The 25073-nt window shown below is 39.7% G+C and overlaps 1 protein-coding gene across 1 annotated transcript; it reads right to left on the reverse strand.

Moving 5' to 3' along the window:
* Nucleotides 1-1563: 1563 nt before the first annotated feature.
* On the reverse strand, nt 1564-10202 carry LOC128318878 (NLR family CARD domain-containing protein 3-like). The gene is made up of 6 exons (XM_053236999.1): nt 10033-10202; nt 9456-9572; nt 6540-6594; nt 6160-6364; nt 4094-5858; nt 1564-2527 (listed from the first exon to the last, which is right to left on the reverse strand). The coding sequence occupies exons 1-6, from the start codon at nt 10083-10085 to the stop codon at nt 2317-2319; spliced, it is 2406 nt and encodes an 801-aa protein (XP_053092974.1). The 5' UTR covers nt 10086-10202; the 3' UTR covers nt 1564-2316.
* Nucleotides 10203-25073: the final 14871 nt, after the last annotated feature.

A 25073-nucleotide genomic window follows, 5' to 3' on the forward strand; every position in this document is an offset into this window, starting at 1 on the left:
TTCCTCCATAACCTCCTGCACCCTATCATCCCTTCCTGACCCTGACTCCTTTTCCTCCCTACCACTGGAACTAGCCACAGACACTTTCCTCTCCTCACTTTCCTCATCCATGGACCTCCTCTGCCCTCTATCTTCTAAACCCAGGAAGATTTCCTGCCCTGTTCCATGGCTATCGGATGTGCTACGCAGCAATCGGAGAGAAGTAAGAACAGCAGAGAGAAAGTGGAAGAAATGACAACTTGACACAGATCTTGCCTCTTACCGTGCTCTCCTGTCCAAATTCTCATCTGAAGTGACTTCTTCTAAGACTGCCTTCTACAAGGAAAAGCTGAAAACATCTGCAGAAGATCCTCACAATCCCCACAACATCTTTTCTTCAGTATTCAACCCACCGGCTCCTCCTGCTCCATCCTCCCTGACTCCTGAAGACTTTCTCACTTTTTATGATTGAGAAGATTGAAAAAATCTGCCAGACCTTCACTTTTACCGCAACTCCAACACTACCCTCTGAGGATTCTCCTTCTCATTCGCTGGCACATTTTTCTAAACTAGGAACAGAAGAGATCCTGAAAATCATCTTGTCCTGAAATCCTACCACCTGCCCATTGGATCCAATCCCTTACACAATGCTCTAGACCATCTCTCAAGACCTCCTCCCCTTCATCACCACTATCATCATAACTCCATAACATCTGGTCATGTACCAACATCATTCAAGAGAGCAAGTGTTATTCCCATCCTGAAGAAACCCAATCTGGATCCCTCTGACTAGCACCTACCAATCGGTATCACTTCTCTCTTTTCTTTCTAAAACCCTTGAATGAACTGTCTACAATCAACTATCTCTTTATCTCTCACAGAACAACCTCCAAGATCCCAACCAGTCAGGCTTCAAACCAGCACACTCCACAGAGACTGCCCTTTTGGCTGTCACTGAGAAGATACATGCTGCTAGATCAGCTAAACTGTCTTCAGTCCTCATCCTCCTTGACCTTTCAGCAGTGGACTATAACACTCTCTTGTCCACCCTCATGAGCCTAGGAATCTGTGGTGCAGCATGGCAATGGGTTGCATCCTACCTTGAAGGTCGGTCATATCAGGTGACATGGAGGGGATCCACATCTGTTCCCCACAGACTCTCCACTGGTGTCCCACAAGGCTCAGTACTTGGTCCTCTCCTCTTCTCCATCTATACTCAATCTTTTGGTGCGCTCATATCCTCACATGGGTTTTCATACCACTGCTATGCAGATAACACTTAACTCATCCTCTCCTTCCCTCCCTCAGACATTCATGTCTTGCAGACATCTTATCATGGATGACAGTTCATCAGCTGAAACTCAATAGCAGCAAAACTGAACTGCTGTTCATCCCAGGTGATTCATCCCCATGTCATGATCTTGCAATCTCCCTAGACAATTCTCTGATCTCGCTTTCGGTTACTGCACACAACCTTGGGGTAACCATGGAAAATCAACTGTCCTTCTCCTCTCACATTACTAATCTGGCATGCTCATGCTGATTTCTCCTTTGTAACATCAGAAGAATTTGTCCATTTCTTTCCACACAGGCCACACAGGTGCTTGTTCAGTCCCTTGTCATTTCAAGACTGGACTACTGCACCTCACTCCCGGCAGGTCTGCCTCTGAGCGCCATTTGTCCTCTGCAACTGATCTAGAATGCAGCTGCACGACTGGTTTTCAACCTTCCTAAGTTCTCCCACACCACCCTATTGCTAGGCTCCCTCAACTGGCGTCCTGTAGCTGCCTGCATCAGATTTAAAACACTGATGCTTGCCTACAAAGCCAAGAACAGACCAGCATCCACTTATCTCAAAGCACTTATCACATCCCACACGGCACCACGCTCCCACCAATCCTCTAGCACTGCTCGACTGGTCCCACCATCTCTCAGGGTACAAGGAAGGGTACATCGAGACTCTTCTCTGTTCTGGCATCTAGGTGGTGGAATGAACTTCCCCTAGATGTCTGAACAGCTGAGTCACTGGCAGTCTTCAAACAATGACTAAAGACCTACCTCTTCCTAAAGTACTTAAATTAGCACTTTAAAAAATTGTATTGTCTAGTATCTCCCCAACAGAGTTTTTAGAATGATGGTATTCCCAGTTTGTGACCTAGCAAGACTGTATCAGAATGTATATTTTGATAGACTTCAAAGCACTTTTGTAAGTCGCTCTGGATAAGGGCGTCTGCCAAATGTCATAAATGTAATGTAAATGAATATGTATTTGTATATCGCTCTCTTACACACACACAATATAATTTCTGTATATAATATTTAGTGATGCTCCTAGAGCTAGTACATCATATTTATTGTGTGTGTGTGTGTATACCTCAGTATCTCCAGTGTACAGTGTGGATTCTCCAGTCCAGCAGAGAGCAGCTTCACTCCTGAATCCTGCAGTTTATTGATACTCAGGTCCAGTTCTCTCAGACTGGAGGAGTTTGAGCTGAGAACTGAGGACAGAACTCTACAGCTTTCCTCTGTCAAATTACACTCACACAGCCTGGAAGAGAAATGATGAAATATCAGAACACTGATCTCAAACACACAAACACAGCCATAATACAGCTAAAGTTTAACATGTAACAGAAATGTCAGTGTGTTTCTCACACACAGAAATCACAGGACGCCACATCAGCACATTTACAGGAGCAGGGACGTCTTTCTGCACTCCACTATCTCTCAGCTACAATTTATTATAAGACCATTAGGTCATGTACATAACACACACATGTGAGAGCGAGCAGCCTACAAACAATACACTCTGATCTGTGTTCAAGTTTCTACAACCAACACTGCAGATATAGTGCATTTTATTACAGAAAATGAAGAATTATAGAACTGGACACTACCAGGTAATAACATGCCAATACTAGCCGTACTTTACAGCAAGTTATATGTTGAATTGCACGGAGACGATAAAACAGTTGGTGTGTCTTGTTCTCTGTGCTCATACAGTTACAAATCTGTCACCTCGAGACCTCGAATTTACACAGACACTGGTTTAGTTGTTTGGTGTGTACCTGAGTACAGGTGGAGTGTTCACATACATCCAAGCAGGCCCAACATAAAAATAAATTTTTAGAGGTCAAAACCAATCAAGGTAGGGGTGAAAGTGACCTTATTCTCTCTCACATGCCTCTCAGTGCACATAGTGCTGAGATATGGTGATAGAATGATAAAATAGAATAATGAATAATGTCTATTGATAGATAGTCTTGATTATACTTTTATATTTCCAATGTCGTAAAAGCCACTTTTGGCAGCTGATTTATGTGACTAAGGTCAGTGCAAGGAGCTACTTGCAGTGTACTAGTAAAAAAAGGCTCCTGAGTGGAGCAACAGAAGAGTGTTCATCCTATTTTCCAGAAATCGTGAGTTTAAATCCTGATGATGCCACAGCCATCAGTGGCCAGGAGTCCAAGTGAGCAAGTGAGTCCCTGCTCACAGGGAGGGAGAGGTGGTATACTCTCTCTCCCCTATCAATCACAGTGATACTAACTGATCATGGGAGCTAATGTATACAGAAGTGGGCAGATACCGCTTTCCTCCAAGTGTGTTATTTTGCATGAGCATTTTGAAAAGATATGGTTGGCATCACTTGTGTGGGAAGTTGGTAGGGGATACTGAACTGGAGGGTGAGAATCAGCCATGACTACATTAGGGAGAAAATTGCGGGAAAATTATATATATATATATATATATATATATATATATATATATATATATATATATATATATATATATATACATACACATATATATATATATATATATACACATATATATATATATATATATATATATATATATATATATATATATATATACAGTAAATATAAATATATATATGAAGATCTGAAATTATTTTCTTCTTTATTATATCTTCATAAAAGATTTTGTCCATATCACCCAGTCCTCATTGCAGACATTTCTTGTTAGAGTAAAATGTGTTTATTTGAAGATGATTAGAGTAACTATTAAAAAGCATTAATCCAAACAGTACAGTTCAGTGTTACATTAAAATAACAAAATATGCAGTAATACATTTATAAATAAAAATACTCACACAGCTTTTCTGGTGGCTTTGACCACTGGCAGCAGCCTCAGAAGACATTCCTCTGATCGGTCATATTTCCTCAAATTAAACTCATCCAGCTCCTGTTGTGAGTTCAGTAACACAAACACCAGAGCTGACCACTGAGCAGGAGAGAGTCTGCTTCCACTGAGACGACTGTAACCTCCTCTGTTCAAGTAAGTTTGAACTTCCTGCACTAGAGAATGATCATTCAGTTCATTCAGACAGTGGAACAGATTGATGGATTTCTCTGGAGATGGATTCTCCCTGATCTTCTCCTTGATGTACTCGACTGTTTCTTGTTTGCTGTAAGAGCTGCTTCCTGTCTGTGGCATTAAGGCTCGTAAGAGAGTCTGATTGGATTCCAGTGAGAGACCCAGAAGGAAGCGAAGGAATAGGTCCAAGTGTCCATTCTTACTCTGTAAGGCCTTGTCAACTGCACTCCTGAGGAAATTGGACATGTTTGACTTTCTGAAAAGATCAGACAGATCAGTGGTTTGTTGTTTTGTTACATTTCTGCTGATGAAGCAGAGAAATGCATATAAAGCAGCCAGAAATTCCTGAACACTCAGATGTACAAAGCTGAACACCTTCGCCAGGTGAAGCCCAAACTCTGCTCTCAAGATTTGGGCACACACTCCTGAGTACACGGACACTTCTCTGACATCAATGCCACACTCTCTCAGGTCTTCCTCATAGAAGATCAGGTTTCCTTTCTCCAGCTGTTGGAAAGCCAGTTTTCCCAGTGCCAGGATACTCTGTCTGGTCTGCTGAGGATCAGGGCCACATTTCTGATGGTACTTTTGGTCCTTGTGTTTGATCTGGAAGATCAGGAAGTGTGTGAACATTTGAGTCAGAGTCTTGGGGATCTCTCCACTCTCTGCTTCACCCAACATTCTCTCTAGAACAGTGGCTGAAATACAACAGAAGACTGGGATGTGGCACATGATGTAGAGGCTTCTGGAACACTTCATGTGTGTGATGATTTTATTGGCCAGGCTCTGATCACTGATCCTCTTCCTGAAGTAATCCTCTTTCTGACGATCACGGAACCCTCGTATCTCTGTTACCTGGTCTACACACTCAGGAGGGATCTGATTGGCTGCTCCTGGTCGAGAGGTTATCCAGAGGTGAGCAGAGGGAAGCAGATTCCCCTTGATGAGGTTTGTCAGCAGCACATCCACTGAGGCTGACTCCGTCACATCACACAATCTCTCATTGTTCTGGAAATTTAGAGGAAGTCGACACTCATCCAGACCATCAAAGATCAACACCACTTTGTAGGAGCCTATTAATTGTAGTTTTCTCATTTCTGGGAAAAAGTGATGAAGAAGATTCATCAGATTGAGATTTTTCTGCTTTATCAAATTCAGCTCTCTAAAGGGAAGTGGAAACATGAAGAAGACGTCCTGATTTGCTTTTCCTTCAGCCCAGTCCAGAATGAACTTCTGCACAGAGACTGTTTTTCCAATTCCAGCAACTCCTTTAGTCAGCACAGTTCTGATGGACTTGTCTTTAAAGAGGTCATTACATTTGATGGGTGTCTCCCGTGTTGCTGGTCTCCTGGACACCGTCTCAATCTGTCTCACCTCATGTTCATTATTGACATCTCCACTCCAACCCTCTGTGATGTAGAGCTCTGTGTAGATCTCATTCAGAAATGCTGAGCTTCCATGCTGTGAGATTCCTTCATTAATTCTTTTAAACTTCTCTCTCAGGTTGGATTTCAACTTTGACTGATACACAGAGGCAAGTTCTAATAAACAAAGTAATAGCATGTTTTAATGCAAAATCACTGAGCACAATATAAAATGTAAAATTCTTTCAAATGCTGCTGTTAATTCCTGATTCTAAATATTAATAAATGTACTAAATATTACTAAAGGAACAAGACCATTTTACAGAGTAACCACAAGCTGGACCACGAACAGAACAGAAAAGCACCAGATGTACATGATACTAAAATCAAACTTAAACCTAAAAGTGTTAATATCTAAAACAACTTCCTCTCTCTAAAGTGAACCTGATGGAATAAAGCCATGACTCAGCGCTCTTACTGTTGTGCAGTGCGTTAGCGAGATCTGTGTGGTTCATTTTCTTCAGGACGTGCAGTGTGATCTTCAGCGCTCCCTCTCTGACACTGTATAGATCCTCCTCATCCTCCACCTCCCTCTCAGTGCATGCTGGGTAATCTGGACTCAGGATCTTCCTAAACCTCTTCAGCTCATTCTTTATCAGAGTGATGACTTTGTGTTCCAGCTCCTGGTTAGAAACACACAGTAACAGATCTAAATATTATAATGTTACACAGTGAGAGATGCTTTTATTTTTCAAAACAAACAAAAAAAAAAACCTCTGTCTGTTATCACAGTTACAACTGTCTGATTACCCATAATGCTGCTGTACATCGATAAAACAACACAAGTCACACACACACCTTGAATATGGACTCCAAGTGATTTCTGCTGATGTCTGATTTCTTCTTTAGTGATCTGTGAACAAAAAAAAACACAACATGTAATATGGACTATTTGTATTCATAGCTGTACAACACACACTAAAAAACACAAAGATAAAGATATTTAAAGGTGCATGAGGTAAGATAGGTAAATTGTTTAAAGAACATTTTTTAAAGTTCAGGTCTCCAACAGTTAAGTATGTGCTTTGACATTTATGACTTATGATTTTTACTCCTTAAGCCTGCCCCCAATTTCCGCCTATGTTCACAAAGCCCCACCGCCAGGATCTATGGTGGCTTGTAGAGTAAAGTTCAGCTAGAGTACAAACTATCAAATAAACCTCATCTATCATTAGCAAGGATTAGCATTACTATGACAATTTCAATTTATGAATGAGGCAGTTTATTTATAAGAAGTTTATAATAAGTTTATTTATTATTATTTATTGCTTTACTTCGTTACTTAGATCTAGGTGATAAAAATCCCTAATTACAGAATAATGATGATAGAATAACAGAATAGTGGGGAAATGCATAATAATGAAAAGTGGAGCAGTAAGAATAATAATACACAGCATAAATGTAAGACACTGTAGAATAATTAGGAACTGATGTATGGAGCACTCTCTCTATACTACAAGTATACTTTACACAAAATACTTTACTTAATTATGCTTTATAATTTACCCAGCACACAGCTCTTATACAGAATTAGGTGATAATGTGATAAAGTGAAAAGTTTCCTCCAACTGACTAGCTCTTTTTTCATTTTTCCATTTTTGATTTTGTTCCACTCAACGCCTCAATGCTGGACAACACTGGAGCACATCTGTGGTTCTCTTTCATAGCTAAAACACTTTCACTAGCTGTTAACAACAGTGACTAGCATGGCTATAGGCTAGTTTATATACAGGATGGCTGAGTGATTTATTGTCTAATCATGTTACACAGGTACTCTGCTTGTTACATCGGCGAGCTTCAGTGCTTTGTGTGTCCACTGTGCCAGGTGGCTGATATTTGGATTTTAACATTTAGTTTTTGGTCACACAGCCAAAAGCAGCATGAATGAAGGTATAGCACTAGAAATAAGCAAAATTTCTCTCATAGTGATTTAGGAGGATGGTGAAGAGTGCCTTTATTGCACCATTTACCTATGGATTGCCACAAGTCCCTTATAATATGGGACTAGAAAGTAAAATGCTGTGTCTCTTATTGAGTCAATAATGGACGTGATTTATCCCGTATTCTCATATACATCATTTCATGCATACACAGTGGTGAGAAAAACGCAATAGTGACTAAAATCAAACCATTTTCACAAGAAATTGTGTAGAAGCTCAAACTCAGTGTTATGGGGCAGGGAATGATGGGAACACACTATGTGAGAATGCATCATTGTGGTGGTTATAGAGACTCAGTCGCACAGTTCACCTGTTAAATACAAGAGGCTATGTTGCAGTTGTAGTACTGTACAGTTTACCATGGAGTATGCAGCAGGTGATAATCATATCCGAGTGGCTAAAGAACAGAAGACAGAGGAATCACTCAGTTCCGTTTATCTCAGACTTCCCCTGAGGATGATGCGGTATGTTGTAGTTTAATAAATGTTTACATTATGTAAAATAATCATGTTCTTAGGCTAACATCAGGATCAGTGTAATGTTGGGCTATATAACTAGGCCTAATCAGTTTAGTGCAAATTAGCCTAATCATGCTGATAATATCCCATCTATTCCCAGATTAGAAGGGGTGTCCCTTATTGAAGGTACACTATATAGCCAAAAGTTTGCGGACACCTGACCACCACACCCGTATGTGGTTCTTCCGCAGACTGGTGCCAGAAATTTGGAAGCACACAACTGTATACTGTAGAATGTCTTTGTAGGCTATAACTTTACAGTTTCCCTTCACTAAAACTAAGTGGCACAAACCTGTTCCAGCATGACAATGCCCCTGTGCACACTGTCATTATCACATGAAGACAAATTTTGCCATGGTTGGAGTGGTAGGCCTATACAGAGCCCTGACCTCAACCCCACTGAACACCTTTGGGATGAACTGTAACAGTGACTGCCCCCCAGGCCTCCTCGCCCAACATCAGTACCTGACCTCACTAATGCTCTTGTGGCTCAATAGGCAAATCCCCACAGCCACGCTCCAAAATACAGTGGAAAGCCTTCCCAGAGGAGTGGAGGATAACAGCAAATTGGGACTAAATCTGGAATGGGATGTTTAACAAGCACATGCTGTATGAACGTTATGGTCAGATGTCTGTAAATTTTTGGCCATGCAGTGTATCAAACCTAGAGCTTTGGAGATGTTACTTTCCTCTCCTGAGGGAAGCTGAGATGGGGACTGAGTGAAGGGGCATTAGGGAGTGTCTATAAGATGACAGACATTAGGCCTGACTTTAGCTGATTTCCAAACGTTTTTTTTTTTTTTCAGCTGCATAATACACTTATGCCGAGGCCATGACCATTGTTTTTTTTTTTTGTTTTGTTTTGTTTTTTTCATGTTCTGCAAATTTTAGGTGATATGTACATGGAAAAATCAATTACTGCAATTTTAACACAATACACTGATTTCAGGATTTCCTGACTGACACTAACATATTTAGAAACAAATGTTTAAATGAATGAATAACATAGTTATATAGTCATTAATTTCCCAGGTGTAAATGTTCTTCTGTAGCACCACAGACCCTCCAGCTCAGGGACTGCAGGCTGAACTGAACTCCTAAAGCAGTTTTCCTCACTGCCAGTCCGAGAGCTGCCGCACTGCACAGTTTAGTGTTTTACTGCTTCAACACCTGATAAAGCTCATGAAGGGCTTCATAATGAGACGAGTGAGTTTGATCAGGTGGAACACTGCTGTAAAACACCTCAATATACTGACCTCACATCAGTAGAACTGTCTCTGTCTCTGAAGGTAATTGGAGGATCCACTGACCAGTCACTCTTCATGGACACACAGCTGGGTTCTGGTGAGTCTGATCTCTTTCCCTCCATCATTCTAGAATTACAACAGAAATATCAGCAATAATTAATACTCTGCTGTCTCAGCACTGTTAAACAATGTGTTCATCATTAAACACCAAGAATTCCATCTTTTTAATTCAGCTACAGTCTGCACACTTAATCAAACAGGAGACTCGCCTCATACCTCAGGAATTACTCTGATATCAGGAGTCCCAATCACAGCTAACTGACTCAGCTGGGTCTTAAAGCCTGTAGAGTTCACTGACTCAAAGCTATGCTGCTCTTATGCTACACATTACACAGTCCTTTTTACTCTTCTCTCAGTGAATGATTTCTCTAAACTGTTCTTACATCAGATCAGTGATATATTCACTGCTATTAAACACCTTAAAGCAAAGTTTAGTTCCTCTGTTAACTAGTGAGTGTTTAGAGATACAGATCTGTTCCCATGAGACGGTGCGTATTTATTGCTGGTGAATGGAAAAGTAACTCACCTCTCATATTTTTTTATGTCCAGTTTTCCAGGAACACTCATGTTGGAGGTCATGTCTCCTTCTCCAGATTACAGCAGGACACACGTTTACTTCACTCCAACATCGGTGTGTTAAATCAAACCCTGTATCAGCACAGAGTTCACTTACAGGAAATAGTCACGGTATCAAGTCCTAAAACAACCTGTGTACATTAAAACTTCAGTACAAACCCACAAAACTCTTCTGCATCTAGTGTCACTTCAGTGTGTTTATATATTATAGCTTTAGATTTAGATACTCACTGCGTTTTTACTCTTGATATAGTTTATTTTCCCCTCCTCACAAAATGGAGTTGCTGAGTTTCACCTTCACTGATCTACCTGGTTTATTCTGCAGAGGGCAAAGGGCATTGAGGTAGGATAATAAACACACGCGCACACACACACACACGCACACACACACGTTTTTACAGTAAATTTTTTTTTCTGATTTTACCTTAATGGAAACGTGTATATTGATTTAGTGAGGATTATTGTGTAAGTAGTTTTTAATGTGAATAATTGATGTTACTTAGAATAAAAGTAATGAAGGATGCTAATATAAACACATTGGTCAGAGGAATAACTTAGCTAATGTGATAACTCAGCTTATGAGTTCTGCTTTTTTCACACATCCCTCCATTTTGTTTTCAGCTTATTGCAGCATTTCTGGTTTTGCATGTGTTTTCTCTAATATCAGACATTAAGAAAATTAACTAACTAATCTGAAGCCCACGTGACTGTCTGTGAGTTCATGCCCCGCCCACTGTCAACACTTCCAACAATCAACACAAGTTGAATATGAGTGACGTAAAGCTGAGCAAATCAGAACATCTACTTCAACTGCACCTGGAGCCAGAGGCAATAATTCTTTGAAAACAAAAATATTTCTCCCCAGGTTGTGATGAATTTGGAGTTAGAGGACAGATTATCATGTGTACAATTTCAATTCAGTTTTATTTGTATAGTGCTTTTAGCAATGGGCATTGTCACAAAGCAGCTTTACAGAAATACAGAAACCAGACTCAAAAGGGACCCAACCCTCATCTGGGTGCTAACGGATAGTGCCATTTAAATAAATCCCCTCTATAACAGTGTACTAAGTGGACAAATAGTGCAGCTGTGCAATCAGTAAATTCATTACAGTTTTCACAAGAAGTCCCGTTTGTTAAACCAATCCACTTTACACTGATAGAGTCCTGAGTACCAATCTGCTCATGGCAACCACAGCCCCAAAGCCACCACAGCAGTCGCATTCACAATCCATCACAGTACAACTCCCTGCATCTCCATGCCCCCCAAGAGGCACCACCCCAGCAATCCCAGTGATCTTAAGGCCATCCATGTGGTCAAGGCCACCCCCAGCAGCAGCGAGCAATCTCAACTGATGAGAACTCCAACCAGAAGAAGGGTATTAGGATGGATCAGGCAGGTCTGGAGAGCAGAAGGGGTCAGGATCACTGGCATCTCAGGAGTAGCATGTGTAGCTCAGCAGAGAGAGAGAGAGAGAGAGAGAGAGAGAGAGAGAGATTGTTAGGTAAGCTTTTGTCCCGTAATGGTTAAGGACAATGTACATTGCATGCAGAGTGCAAGCAGGGACTCTGGCAAGATTAGCTGTGACAGCCTAACTAAAAGGGAGAGCCAGAAGGTAACACAGACATGAGGGCCGTCGACAAACCAGAGTGAATGTGGGGGGGTTGACTTGACTAGACTAAACAAATATGTTTTCAGCCTAGACTTAAACACTGAGACTGTGTCTGAGCCCCGAACACTAAGTGGAAGGCTGTTCCATAACTGTGGGGCTTTGTAAGAGAAAGCTCTACCCCCTGCTATAACCTTCACTATTTGAGGTACCAACAAATAGCCTGCACCTTTTGACTGAAGTAGGCATGGCGGATCGTAAAAGACCAAAAGTTCGCCAGGTACTGAGGTGTGAGACCATTATTGCTTTATAGGTCAATAGTAGTATTTTATAATCAATGCAAAATTTGATTGGGAGCAAATGCAGTGTGGATAAGATAGGAGTGATGTGGTCATATCTTCTGGTTCTAGTAAGGACTCTCGCTGCTGCGTTCTGGACTAAATGGAGCTTGTTTATGCATCTACTGGAACATCCAGACAGTAATGCATTACAGTAATCCGACCTAGAGGTAATTCTTTATTTTAATAAATATAATATAATTAATGTAATAAAATGCACTATATCTGCACTATATCTGTTGGATGTAGAAACTTGAACACAGATCAGAGTGTATTGTTTGTAGGCTGCTCTCTCTCACATGTGTGTGTTATGTACATGACCTAATGGTCCTATAATAAATTGTAGCTGAGAGATTGTGGAGTGTGGAAAGACGTCCCTGCTCCTGTAAATGTGCTGATGTGGTGTCCTGTCCTCTGATTTCTGTGCGTGAGAGAAACACACTGACATTTCTGTTACACGTCCAACTTTAGCTGTATTATGGCTGTGTTTGTGTGTTCGAGATCATGTTCTGATATTTCATCATTTCTCTTCCAGGCTGCGTGAGTGTAATCTGACAGAGGAAAGCTGTAGAGTTCTGTCCTCAGTTCTCAGCTCAAACTCCTCCAGTCTGAGAGAACTGAACCTGAGTCACAATAAACTGCAGGATTCAGAAATGAAGCTGCTCTCTGTAAATGTACTATATATAAAGATTTTGTGTAGTTCATGTTTTCGATGCTAAAACTGAGTGTATTAAGTGTGATAAGGTTTTCTTTCTTGCAGGATGTGGGGCTGCAGTATTACATATGAAGGTTGTGCTGCTCTGGCTTCAGCTCTGAGGTCAAACTCCTCATCACACCTGAGAGAACTGGATCTGAACAGTAATAATCCAGGAGAATCAGGAGTGAAGCTGCTCTCTGATCTACTGAAGGATCCACACTGTAAACTGGAGACACTACAGTGAGTTACTGACTTACTGTCTCTTTACTGTACTGTATTGTATGATATTGAAAAATATTCACTGTGTACTATATATTATCATCATTTTCATTGTGTGTGTTGGTGTTTATGTTGATGTTGTTTGTTTACACTGATGCTCTTCTTTGTCTGTCAGCATTAAGGATTATAAACTCACCAGGACTGGCGTATGACAGGAGTCTCACCTCAAACCTCTTTTCCAGGATAAAGCAGTTTTGGTGAAGCGTTAGAACCCGTCCCACATTTCCAGCAGTTTGGGAGCTGAATCATTCATATTCAGATGTAGAAGTTCCATAACAATAACCGTGACTGATCACATCCTTTTATCCACTCAGCTACAAGTTACTTCAAGGCTTTAATAACATATTTTACAATCCAAAGTCAAATCCTTCAGCGTCTACACACAACACAGAGATATCATCACATCATCACACTGATTACACAAATACACATCCATGTGTTGTAGCTGTTTATAGCTTATTTTTAGCTCCTTATTTCTATCTATTTATTCAGTGTTGCTGCTCAACCTCGATTCTTTCCATTTGTTGTAACATGACATCCATCTCAGCACAGATTAATTCACAGTTGTAATATTGATTTAATCTTTTCTTATTAAAATAATTGTTCCTTGTTTGCTAATTAGTTTTAATAGTAACCATGGTATTTTAGATTTAGATTTTTTTTAACTAAAAAACTCTCAAACCCTTTAAGTACATGCACTGTATATATTCCTGTTATTTAATACAGTTTTGTATATGTGTGATGTACATGTCATTTACACTATGTGTAGTACAAAATAAACAGTGACTGTGACTGAAACACAACAGTTCAGGTGTTTGAGGACTGTACTGTAATTACACTTAGCATGGACCACTACCAGGACTAACACGTGTTCCACCACACTGAGAAACTTCAATGTTGTGTCACGACTCATGAACTCTGAGCTGGACTTTCTGACTGTTCCTGCGGAATGTTCTCATAACCATGGTGACAGTGAGATTCTCAGCTGTTCAGAGTGAACATCTCTCTGCTCTAGTGTACTGGGTGTTATTGCACTATTTAGGGCACATGATTCTCCACTGTAGGGAGTAGGGATTAGGGTGCGTACAGCTGGGGGACATGTATGGAGATAAATTTGTGCCAAAACTAAATAACCTAATCTACCATTTCACAAACACAATCTGCTTTGCAAAGGAAAACTTGACTCTCAAACAAACAGAAAGTGATTTGCAAATACTAAGGGCAATTTGAGAGAAAACATGGAGGTGTAACAAATAAATGTACTGTGTTTCACAAATATAAAAAAATATGAGCCTACATCATATTTCACAAATAAATACAATCCATTCTACAGATCTTTGAACAAATACAAAACGCACACCTTTCTGCTATGTTTGTGAGTGACATTTTTGTGAGATTTTCTAGGCTTGATTTTGTCACAAATCCATACCAGGGATACAGCCTTCGAAAATGAGTGGCAAACAGGTGATTTTCTTTCTCACTTTATCAATAATTAACCCTTTTTGTGTGGTTTTTTTTTGGCACAATGTTAATTCCACATCTACACAGCCACATTACCACTTGTTAGTCTCCATATAGGCTGGAGCCTGTAGGGGAATCTAGTGTTACTACTAGTGCAAGGACTGCGTTTTAATTAACTGTAATAGTCTTAATATGCTGCTGTGTTTAGTGCCTTCTTAAATTTAGGAAATTGCTGGATCAGTGTTTTATACACAATCTGAGCATGCATAAAGCTCATGATACAGTTTTTTTTTTTCAGAGTGGGTTTGTGCTTGAATTCTCTCTGCTGTGTGACAGCTGTGCTCTGAGATGAATTCAGTGCGCTTATTTTATATTTAAAGCTTTCAGATTCTCTTTAATTGCACACTTGTGTAATTCCAAGCCGACTACAGGTTACTACACAAATCTTAAATAACTTGATGACAGCATGTTTTTGCTGACAGAATGGAAATATAAGAACATTTCACTTGCATTGAAAGTCTCTTGTCAAATCAATTATAAACCAGAAACTCAAAGGGTTGAAGGTCTTCCAATTTTTCAGAAGCATGTGTGATTTGATGCAAAATAAATGATTAATCCATTTTAAAATGTTCTCTTTAGGAGCTGTACCTTCAACAGCTTGACTGGGAGGATTGTGGGCTGCCCACTGACCCACAACATGTAGTCACTGTTCCCACAGCTGATAACCTATTGAGCCCTGAAGAACCAGCAGCACTACAAGCAGCCACTGATCCCATGGGACCCTCACCGTCATATGGAACAGAAATCTATCTGGCAACCACTCAGTACATACAGCACCTACTGGGCCAACAGGAAAGAACAGTTTCATTTTTCTTCTTTTTAATCTCTGTATATCTGAAAATTTTTTAAATAAACCAAGTGAAAAAGAAAACAGTCTGCAACTGCATATGTCAAAACAGAAAACAAAAACTGAAATTATATTCAGTTCAGTTCAGTTTGATCTGTATAGCACTTTTAACAATGGACATTGTCACAAAGCAGCTTTACAGAAATATATAAGTTCAGGATATAAGGTTGATATAAATTACATCAACAGGTCCACCTCAATATCCATTTTTTAAACTGAATTTCAATAAAGTACAGCAGACAAAGTCATAAATACATTCAGAACTGCAATTTAAAAAAAAAAAAGAAAGAAAAGCATAGTGGGGGTTCGGGGACTAACTATTTTTTTTTTTTTTACGATCGCGATATTTATGACGCCATACATGTAGCTTCATCAGCTATACAAACCCATATACAACACCAACAGCACACACTCCACCTCTCTCTCTCTCTCTCCCCATTTTCCCCACATGAGGCTGTTAACTTCTCTTTTTAAAAGCTAAGACAGAGCTGCTTAGCCAAGCTCCTGAACTGTGCATTAGCTCACTCGTCACAGATGGAGCTGTTGCCATAAGCACGCTTGAAAAGCATTGAATTAAATTTCAGAGTCTTTACTGCCATCTACAGGAAAATGCACAAGTTCTCCATCTGACTGAACGTTTGGATGAAAAGTGAAGCCTTTGAGTGAACTTTCTGCGTTTTTACTGCCATCTACAGGAAACACGATGGTACTGTGCGCGTGCACGTGAAGGGGTGTAGGATCCAGCCGGGCAGTCGGATTTAGACACAACACCTGACTTTCCCCATCGTTTATAACCCAGATAGCAACAAAATCTGGGCGAGATCTGGCTTACTTTAGGCCCTTCTGGTTTAATTCTGGCACAGTTTTTTTTTTTCACAGTCTTGTGTGAAACAGCATTAGGCTGAGCTCTGGCATGAGTTTGCAGCTTAAGAGCCATTCAAGGGGAGTGGGCTGTGGTGGTATGTGGGCCTAAATTCAACCAGATAAGGCCCACAACCAATTTTGCTATCTGGGAAGTTGAGTAAGTTAGGTGTTCCTAATAAAGTGGCATGTATGTATGAGTAAGGGGTGTTCCTAATAAAGTGGCATGTATGTATGAGTAAGGGGTGTTCCTAATAAAGTGGTGTGTGTATGAGTAAGGGGTGTTCCTAATAAAGTGGCGTGTGTGTATAACAGCATCAACAAGGCTTTAAAAGAAACCGTATGAAGCTCAGTTAGTGCAGAAAACATCTGGAAAAATGTCCATCAGCTTGTAAGCGTAGAAAAGAAAGATTTGCAGTGTTTGAATGGTTTACAGAAGTGGAGCAGATTACATGTGCTGTGAATCTGCAGATTTTCACCAGATCAATGAAATCCTCCAGGAGATGAGCCCAGAAAAGCCATTATTGACATAGAGACAAGTTCAGTGCAGATCCACTCCACAGTAACAGCGTTTTACTGCCATTAACATGCTGTACACTACACTCACCGGCCACTTTATTAGGAACACCTGCTCATTCATCTCATTATCCAATCAGCCAATCACGTGTCAGCAGAAAAGAGCCTTTACACATAGAAAGTAAAGATGAAATCAAAATGTTACACTAAATGTAACACACAGTAAGTGTCCTGAACACAACTGGCAAATAAAGGAACAAGAAATTACATCTGAAACTGAAACATGGAAAATACACGGTGAAGCAGCACTATAAGCTGCGGCTTTAAACAGCAGTGGCTCTGGGAACGTGCACTTCCTAAACCTGGCCACACGATGGCAGTCAAGATCCATCCACAACAACACACAGCGCTACACACAACACCCTTGAGATTATTATTATTCATCAACCAGAGAGAGAGAGAGAGAGAGAGAGAGAGAGAGAGAGAGAGAATTGAATTTTAACAAGACTTTTATTACAAAAAAACCTCTCCTATTCACAATACACTCCTACAACACAGTAAGAGAAGAAAAAATAAAAAAATTAAAAAAAAAAAATCACAAAGTATGCATAAAAATCAGTTCACCCTCAAAAACAGAGCACAGAGCCTCATTACAACACCAAATACATTCAAAAGTGACAAAATCATCAATAGACTTGTAATAGAGAAAAGAGAAAATCAGTCAAAACTCTTGACTTCACCAAGTTAAAAAACAAGGCTACTATGTTCTGATTTAAGTTTTGTTCTATTTTCTTTTTCCTACTTGTATAAATGGCCAGTTTTGCTTGGCCTAAGACAAAATTCAGTAGTTGACAGACAAATCTTTTCTTCCTCACATATTTGTACCCCAAAATAAAAGTCTCCAGAGAAAAGGTCTCATTACAACTCCTGAAAACATTACCTACAGCTAGAAATAGAGGTTGCAATCTACAACAATTCATAAAAGCATGAAAGATGGTTTCTCTGTCAGAACAGAAAGGACATGTAGTACTTCTAGGGTTTAGAACTGAGATAAAAGCATTGACCGCGACAGCACCATGAATAATTCTCCATTGCAAATCACCTGTTCTCTTGGTCAACGGTGGTTTATACAAGGATCTCCACTCAGGTTTTGTGTTTTGATCCAGTTTAAAAACATCACGCCAGGGAGTATCAACTTTCCCATTTAAAACCTTTTTGCTAAAAACCAAAACACAAGACCTGTACAAAGATTTACCAGTACTTAAAAAGAAGTCTTTACACAGAGATGTAACATTTTCAATGAAAGGAGATGTAATCCCTTCAACATTTACAGACAGTAGTAGACAAGGAAAAGAGTCTTTAGGATCAGGAACTCGGGAACCAGCACAATACTCTGCTAGCAAGTCCATTTCAGTTGTCTTAAACGCCACTTTCCATTTCATGAGCAACTGGGTAACCAGACGAATAGACCTGATTCCCAAATGTTGAGCTAATGCTGCTTTGTTCTTGAAATCCAGCCCTACAGTGTTCAGTAGCTGACTCAGAGTAATAATGTTGTGTTCAATCAGCAACCTACTAAGTCCAGGGAAAAAGGAACTGTCTGTTAGGTCCAACCGGGAGCCACAGATTAAAGGCTCCTCCAGTAACCAATGAAGAGAATGTGAGTTTTCTGGTCGTTGAACAGCAAAGAGACTCCAAACTTTGAAAATGTTCTTGTAAAAAATTGGCAACGTGGAGGTGTCCAGTTTTAGGGGATCCATCAAAAAAAGTGCTTTGTCCAGCCCCAAACCTGCAAAACTACGTAAAATCAGGCATGAAACAGCACGCCAGCTAAAACGTGATGGTCCATCCAACAGTCTTTGCACAAACTGCAGACGAAAGGTTGCAATTCTGCTCTGGAGATGAATTAGTCCTTGACCACCTTCCTCCTTGGGCAAAAACAGAACATTTTGTGAGACCCAATGTAATTTATCCCAAAAAAAGTCCACCAGGGTAGCCTGGATTTTTGATAGCAGCTGCAAAGGAGGATCTACACAGGCAAACTTATGCCATAAGGAAGATGCCACCAAATTATTAATAACTAAAATGCGTCCTCTGTATGACAATTTTGGGGACAAAGACTTCCATTTTTCTAGGCGTCCTTTGACTTTTTCTATTAAACCTTCCCAGTTTTTCTGCACTGTTGTGTCATTGCCTAAAAAGACCCCCAAATATTTAAAACCTTCTTTTCCCCAATGTAAACCAGCAGGAAGTTTCGGTTTTCCACTTTTCCAGCTTCCTATCAGTAGTGCTTCACTTTTATTCCAATTTATATTAGCAGAAGATAAAACTTTAAATTTTCCAAGCAATTCAGATAAAACCTGTACATCATTTTGCTTACTGATCATAACTACTATATCATCAGCATACGCTGATAATAAGAAATTGCCATCACAGTTTGGCAAAGATATACCATGAAGTTTTATTCTTATTTGTTGTAACAAAGGCTCTATGGCCAAAGAATAAAGCATACCAGAAAGTGAACACCCCTGTCTGATACCTCTACAGGCTCCAAAAGGAGCACACAAACCACCATTGACCTTGAGAATGCTCTGAACATCACTATAGAGAACTTTCACCTGATCTATAAATTTTTTACAAAAACCAAAGGCTTTCAAAACTCTCCATAAATAAACATGTTCAACACGATCAAAGGCTTTCTCTTGATCCAATGATATTAAACCACAATCTAGATTTAGCACCTTAGAGACATCGAGAAGATCTCTAATCAGGGAAACATTATCAAAGATTGACCTACCAGGGACACAGTATGTCTGGTCAGGATGTATGACCTTGTCCATAACCTCTGCCAACCGATTAGCTAAAACCTTAGAGAGCAGCTTGTAGTCACTGCACAGGAGGGAGACCGGCCGCCAGCACTTGATGTCCGTCAGGTCACCCTTCTTGGGTAGGAGAGTCAAGACTGCTCTGCGGCAACTCAACGGCAATAGCCCTCCGGCTAAACTGTCATTCAGTACCTCCAGCAAGTCTTCTCCAAGCTCTGACCAAAATGACTTATAGACGTCGACTGGCAGGCCATCCATCCCTGGTGCTTTTCCCAGCTCCATACCTTGGAGGGCCTTGCAGAGTTCCCCCATGGTCAAGGCACCTGAAATCTTTGCGTTAACTTCCTCTGACACTTGAGGAAGATTGTCAAAAAAATCACTATCATGCCTATAATCTGGACTCAGTTCATTTTTATATAAAGACTCATAAAAAGTGACTGCTCTCTTATGAATGTCTTTGGGGTCAGTCAGCAATACCCCAGATTCAGAACGTAAAGCATGAATAACCCTGTTCTGTCCATTTTTTCTTTCCAAACTGAAAAAAAACCTTGAGGGTACATCCATCTCATTTACACTTAAAAAACGTGACCTGACCAGAGCACCCTGTGTTTTAACCCCTAGTAGATCAGACAACTGAGTTTTCTTTTTTTTTTATGAGAGACTCCACATCACTTTGATTCCCAGGCAAGTGAGCCAATTCTTGCAATTTTAAAATATCAGTCTCTAAGGTGTTCAAAGTCAGGGTTATCTCTCTAGTGATATTCTGGGAGTATTGTTGACAAAACTGTTTTATCTGAACTTTCCCAAAATCCCACCATTGCTGCAGTGTTCTAAAAGAATTCTTTGTAGTTTTAAAAACATCCCAGAAATTTTTAAAACTTTCTTTAAAACACTTATCACCCAATAAAGTGGTATTTAGATGCCAATAAGCACTCTTTGGCTTAATAGAGTTTAAAAAGATACAGCACTGCACCATGCTATGATCTGAAAGACATGATGGGATAATAACACAACTCTGAACAATACTACCATGATGTTTAAAAACATAAAACCTACCCAGTCTTGCCAATGAAATCGTGTTATCACGAACATGGGTCCAAGTGTATTGCTTTTGTTCTCCATTAAACTGTCTCCAAATATCAATTAATTCATGTGTTTTTGTTAGCTGAACAAGACGTTGACGTGAAGGTAAATGGGGTTCAATGTGATTTCTATCCAAGTTGGACTCTGTGCAATTAAAATCACCACCCAAAAATAAATATTCATCAACACCAACATTTTGTAAAACAGAGCACAAAGTATTTAGAAATAGCATTCTTTCAACAGCTGAAGTTGGTGTATATACACAAATAAAAACAAATACAACATTTTCAAAAGAGGCTCTTACTTTCAAAAGTCTCCCTTTAATAACCTCTTCAATCTGATAAGAGCGAGGGCTGAAACTCTTAGCAAAAAGAATAGCAACTCCACCACTCAATGAAGTATTGTGACTTAGAACAGCAATCCCATTCCATTCTACTGCCCAATCAGCAGCATTATTAACATCAGTGTGTGTTTCCTGTAACAGAGTGACATCAATTTTTTTCTGATGAATTACTTCAAATAATGAAGCTCTTTTGTGCATATCTCTAGCACCATTCAGATTCAGGGTAGCAACATTAACATGACACATACTTAAGGAAAAGAAAAAAATCTCTGCCCACAGGAACATTCTATCACAATACCTGGCATTAGGCTTTCTCACTGTCCTCATTACTGAGCTCAGAGTTAAGCTTCCTCAATGTCTTTTTCAATCGATAAACCTCTTTATTTGTAAAGGAGCCCTCCATCATGAAGCACCTTGTTTTCTCAACAAACTGCTTTATGTCAGGGAAGTATTCGTTAATGCGCACTCCTCTCTTATTCTTCGTAGCTCTGAGGAACAGTTTAATGTCATCATGACGTCCAGAAAAATCACTCTGAGAAAGACTAACACTCGAATCAGAAAATTCACTGTCACTTTCCGTTTCATCCTGATCACTTGGCTCGGTTATATCTGCTTTCTTTGCATGTCTAACAGTCGGAGCTTTACCAGACTTCTTTCTTTTTAATGGGACTTTAAAATCTGCCTGCTCTGTTTCCATTCGACTGTCATCATGTACATTACTCACAGTAGATTGCAAGTCATTATTGAAAGCATCGTTTAAAAGGATATCTGTCTCAGTAACGGCTATCTCCGCCTGAACATTAGACACTTCTACACCAGAAACTGTGTTTTCAGCTGCTAATTCTTTAGCATCAGTTGGTGTGTTCACAGGTAAAGCTTCATCATTCTTATCCTTCACTACTCCTATCCCTGATACACCCGGGGCCTCGTCTGACGGTCCTGCTTCATCGGGTTCAGCGTTAACTACCACGTCACTTCCGACAGCGGCAACGTCACCATCAGCTGACGGGTCGTTTGAGTTTTTTGCGGGACAAGCACGGATTAGATGACCAGATTCCCCACAATTAAAACATTTCATTTTATCAGTTGTTACGTAAATAATGTAATCATACTCATCAACCCGAAAGTGCAAGGACACATCTAACTCAACATAGTCATTCATAATCATGTAAACAAAGCGCCTAAACGAGACAACATGCTTCAGGAAAGGCGATTCGCTACTGATGGGGATCTTTTTAATAGGAGAAACCAGTTTACCGTAACGAGACAAAGCTTTAGCTAACACTTCATCACTTAAAAACGGTGGTACATTGGACAATGTGACTTTCTTTGATGGTGCAGAAAGTGGAAGCACAAAGGTAAAAAGATCATCAATAACAATCCCTGTCTCAACTAGTTCGTTAGCCTTTTCAGTAGTGCTGAGAAATATAACCGTAGCGTTATTCATCCTGGAGGCAGACAATATGTTTTCATGCCCAACAACATCGCCCACTGCCAGGCAGCATTTCTCTACACTGACCCCGGACGCCACTTTCACTCCATGACGCCGGGTCAGTGAACTCAAACACTGCGAGCGCGGGGCCGGCATGCTCCCGAGAAAACAGGTAGCACGCGGCCCAAAACAACTGCACCGTAAACCAAAAACACACAAAAACAACTAACAAAGAGAAAAGCCAAGAAAAGAGAAAAAAGATTCACTCACAGAATCCAAACGCACTCACACCACTCAGTCCACACGCTCACCCCCAACAATCACACCGGAAGTGAGAGAGAGAGAGAGAGAGAGAGGGAGAGAGAGGGAGAGGGAGAGAGAGAGAGAGAGAGAGAGAGAGAAAAGCACTGATGCAGCTTTTGGAAGAGTTGTCCTCGTGCAGTTCAAGGTGTTGGATGGTGACTCTGCTCTAGATGAATGCTGATGCAGTGTGTTTGAGTTTGTCTTCATGCATACGTGCAGTTTGCAGGTTGATCAGTCCGTGGATGCGCTTCCTGATGAAGTTCAGTCAGCTTCATAACTTACCAAACTCAGGCAAAATGAAAAACAATAACTGAAAACCCCTCATATTAAGTATTAAATTCCCAAACAGACAAGTACTGAACTCCTAAACAGAAACAGTGAAAAAGCTGATTGTTTTTAATAGGGTTTTGTGGATGAAATGAATGTTGAGTTCTGAGGACATTAAAGAACTTATGGATATTTACCTGGATGAAGCAGGTATCATGTCATGACATCAGTAATGTAACTGAAGAACTGCTGATATTAAATTAAATAATGAATCAAAGTGAAACACTTTATCTATCTCAGTTAATACAATCTAAAGATCATTTGAAGTTTGAATTGTGAATCATGTGACTTTTCTCAGCACGAGCTTTGTCTCATTTGTAAATTAATCAGTAACCCATTCATTATTCACTAAGTTCTCTGTTATTTGGAGCTGTGTGCAGTTTTACCTCAAAAACATCAGAAGCTGCTGATTTCTATAGAAAACTCCTCACAGTTCTATGGAGTGAGTGTGATCCATTGCTCTGGTGTTAACTGGATTAATGAAAGTGTCTGTGGCTCGGTGGGGCAGTGGGAAGCTTGGCCACTTCACAACGCTAGAGTCTTAGGTTGGAGCTTCAGCTTCAGTCTGTGAGAGTTACAGATCCCTTTTATTAATCATGTTAGATGTACAAAAACAAATTAAGCAAACTGCATTTAAATCTGTGTTCATGTAAATCAATTCACATGAAAACAATAAGTTAACAAGTTAAGTGTAAGAGATGAATTTATTTTGAAGTAAAATATTTCATTTGTGTGGAACAGATGTACACATTTGCATCAAGTAACTTTAATAAACTTTTTAGTGTAGCTTATATATTCCCTTTGGTTGTTCTGTACACTGAAAAAAAAGTTCATTGAATTTACTTGATTTAAAATGTGAACATAGTTTCCATGTGAATGAATGGATTTGCATGAACACAGTTTGTTTTTGTACAGCAGCATGATTTGATTATGAATAAAATGGAGCTCAGGATGGAAGTCAGGATGATGCCACTGTGAGACTGCAACATTACCCACTGCACTACAATGCCACACATTATTTAATCACCTTCATTTAATACTAGTCAGCTCCAACATGCTTGTGAGATCTGATAACGTGACTGGGTAGACCAATGGATCACACTCACTCTACATAATTCAAGCTAGTAAATTAGATTTCTGTTTCAATTAAATTTAGTGTAAGCAATGAAATCATGTTTTGATGAGTAACTAAATATTTTTATGTAAACTATACATTATAGTTTCTCTTAACATTCCCTTTCTTCACTGTAGGTCTTACAAACAAATTTAATTTCTGGTTTAAATTGCTGATTACGCTTGTGTCTATCATCTGCCATTTATAAATCCTGTCTATCTGCAATTGTTTTTGCTGTTTAAGTCATTGATTCATTTATTAAATTTACCTCCAGACTGTGAATCGATTGTTTGACTATCGACTCGTGCAGCTTTTCTCCAGACTCGGGCTCGACAGTTGAAGATTAGAAAAAATATCACCTGGTCTTTTTCCAGTATTCACCTCTCTAGTTTCAGATGTAAATATGAGGAAATGAAAGCTAAAATTCTGATCCATCATCTCATATTCATCTTTTGATCTCAAACCCAAATGTCTTTAGTGCATAGCAAAAACAATAGAACCTATACAACAGTTCTAACAATAGAACTGTACCTATAGAAATGACAAATAGTATTAGAATTAGACTAATATTTGCCTTAAACACTGGATTAATTAGGGGTTCATGTTATCCGATCCACAAACAAGCGTTTCATAAAAATAGAACAATTAGAAGAGTAGATCCCACTCGGAATACGCCTAATAGTCCTGACATGTCTCTCATTCATCAAAACAAATCTCAGTGCATGTATCTAGCGTAATAAAGGGTCACCAAAATTGCAAACCGTTAGATTGTGTTTGTGCAAATGCAGTCCTTCAGATTTAACTTGTCACACTGTTCTAGAAATAGCTATTACAAAAATCTAATTCATCTATCAGTGCCTTAATTAGAAAAGGTACTCTGTTCAGTAAATGTAAAT

Source organism: Pangasianodon hypophthalmus, chromosome 9 (genome assembly GCF_027358585.1).
Source record: "Pangasianodon hypophthalmus isolate fPanHyp1 chromosome 9, fPanHyp1.pri, whole genome shotgun sequence".
Lineage (NCBI taxonomy): Eukaryota > Metazoa > Chordata > Actinopteri > Siluriformes > Pangasiidae > Pangasianodon > Pangasianodon hypophthalmus.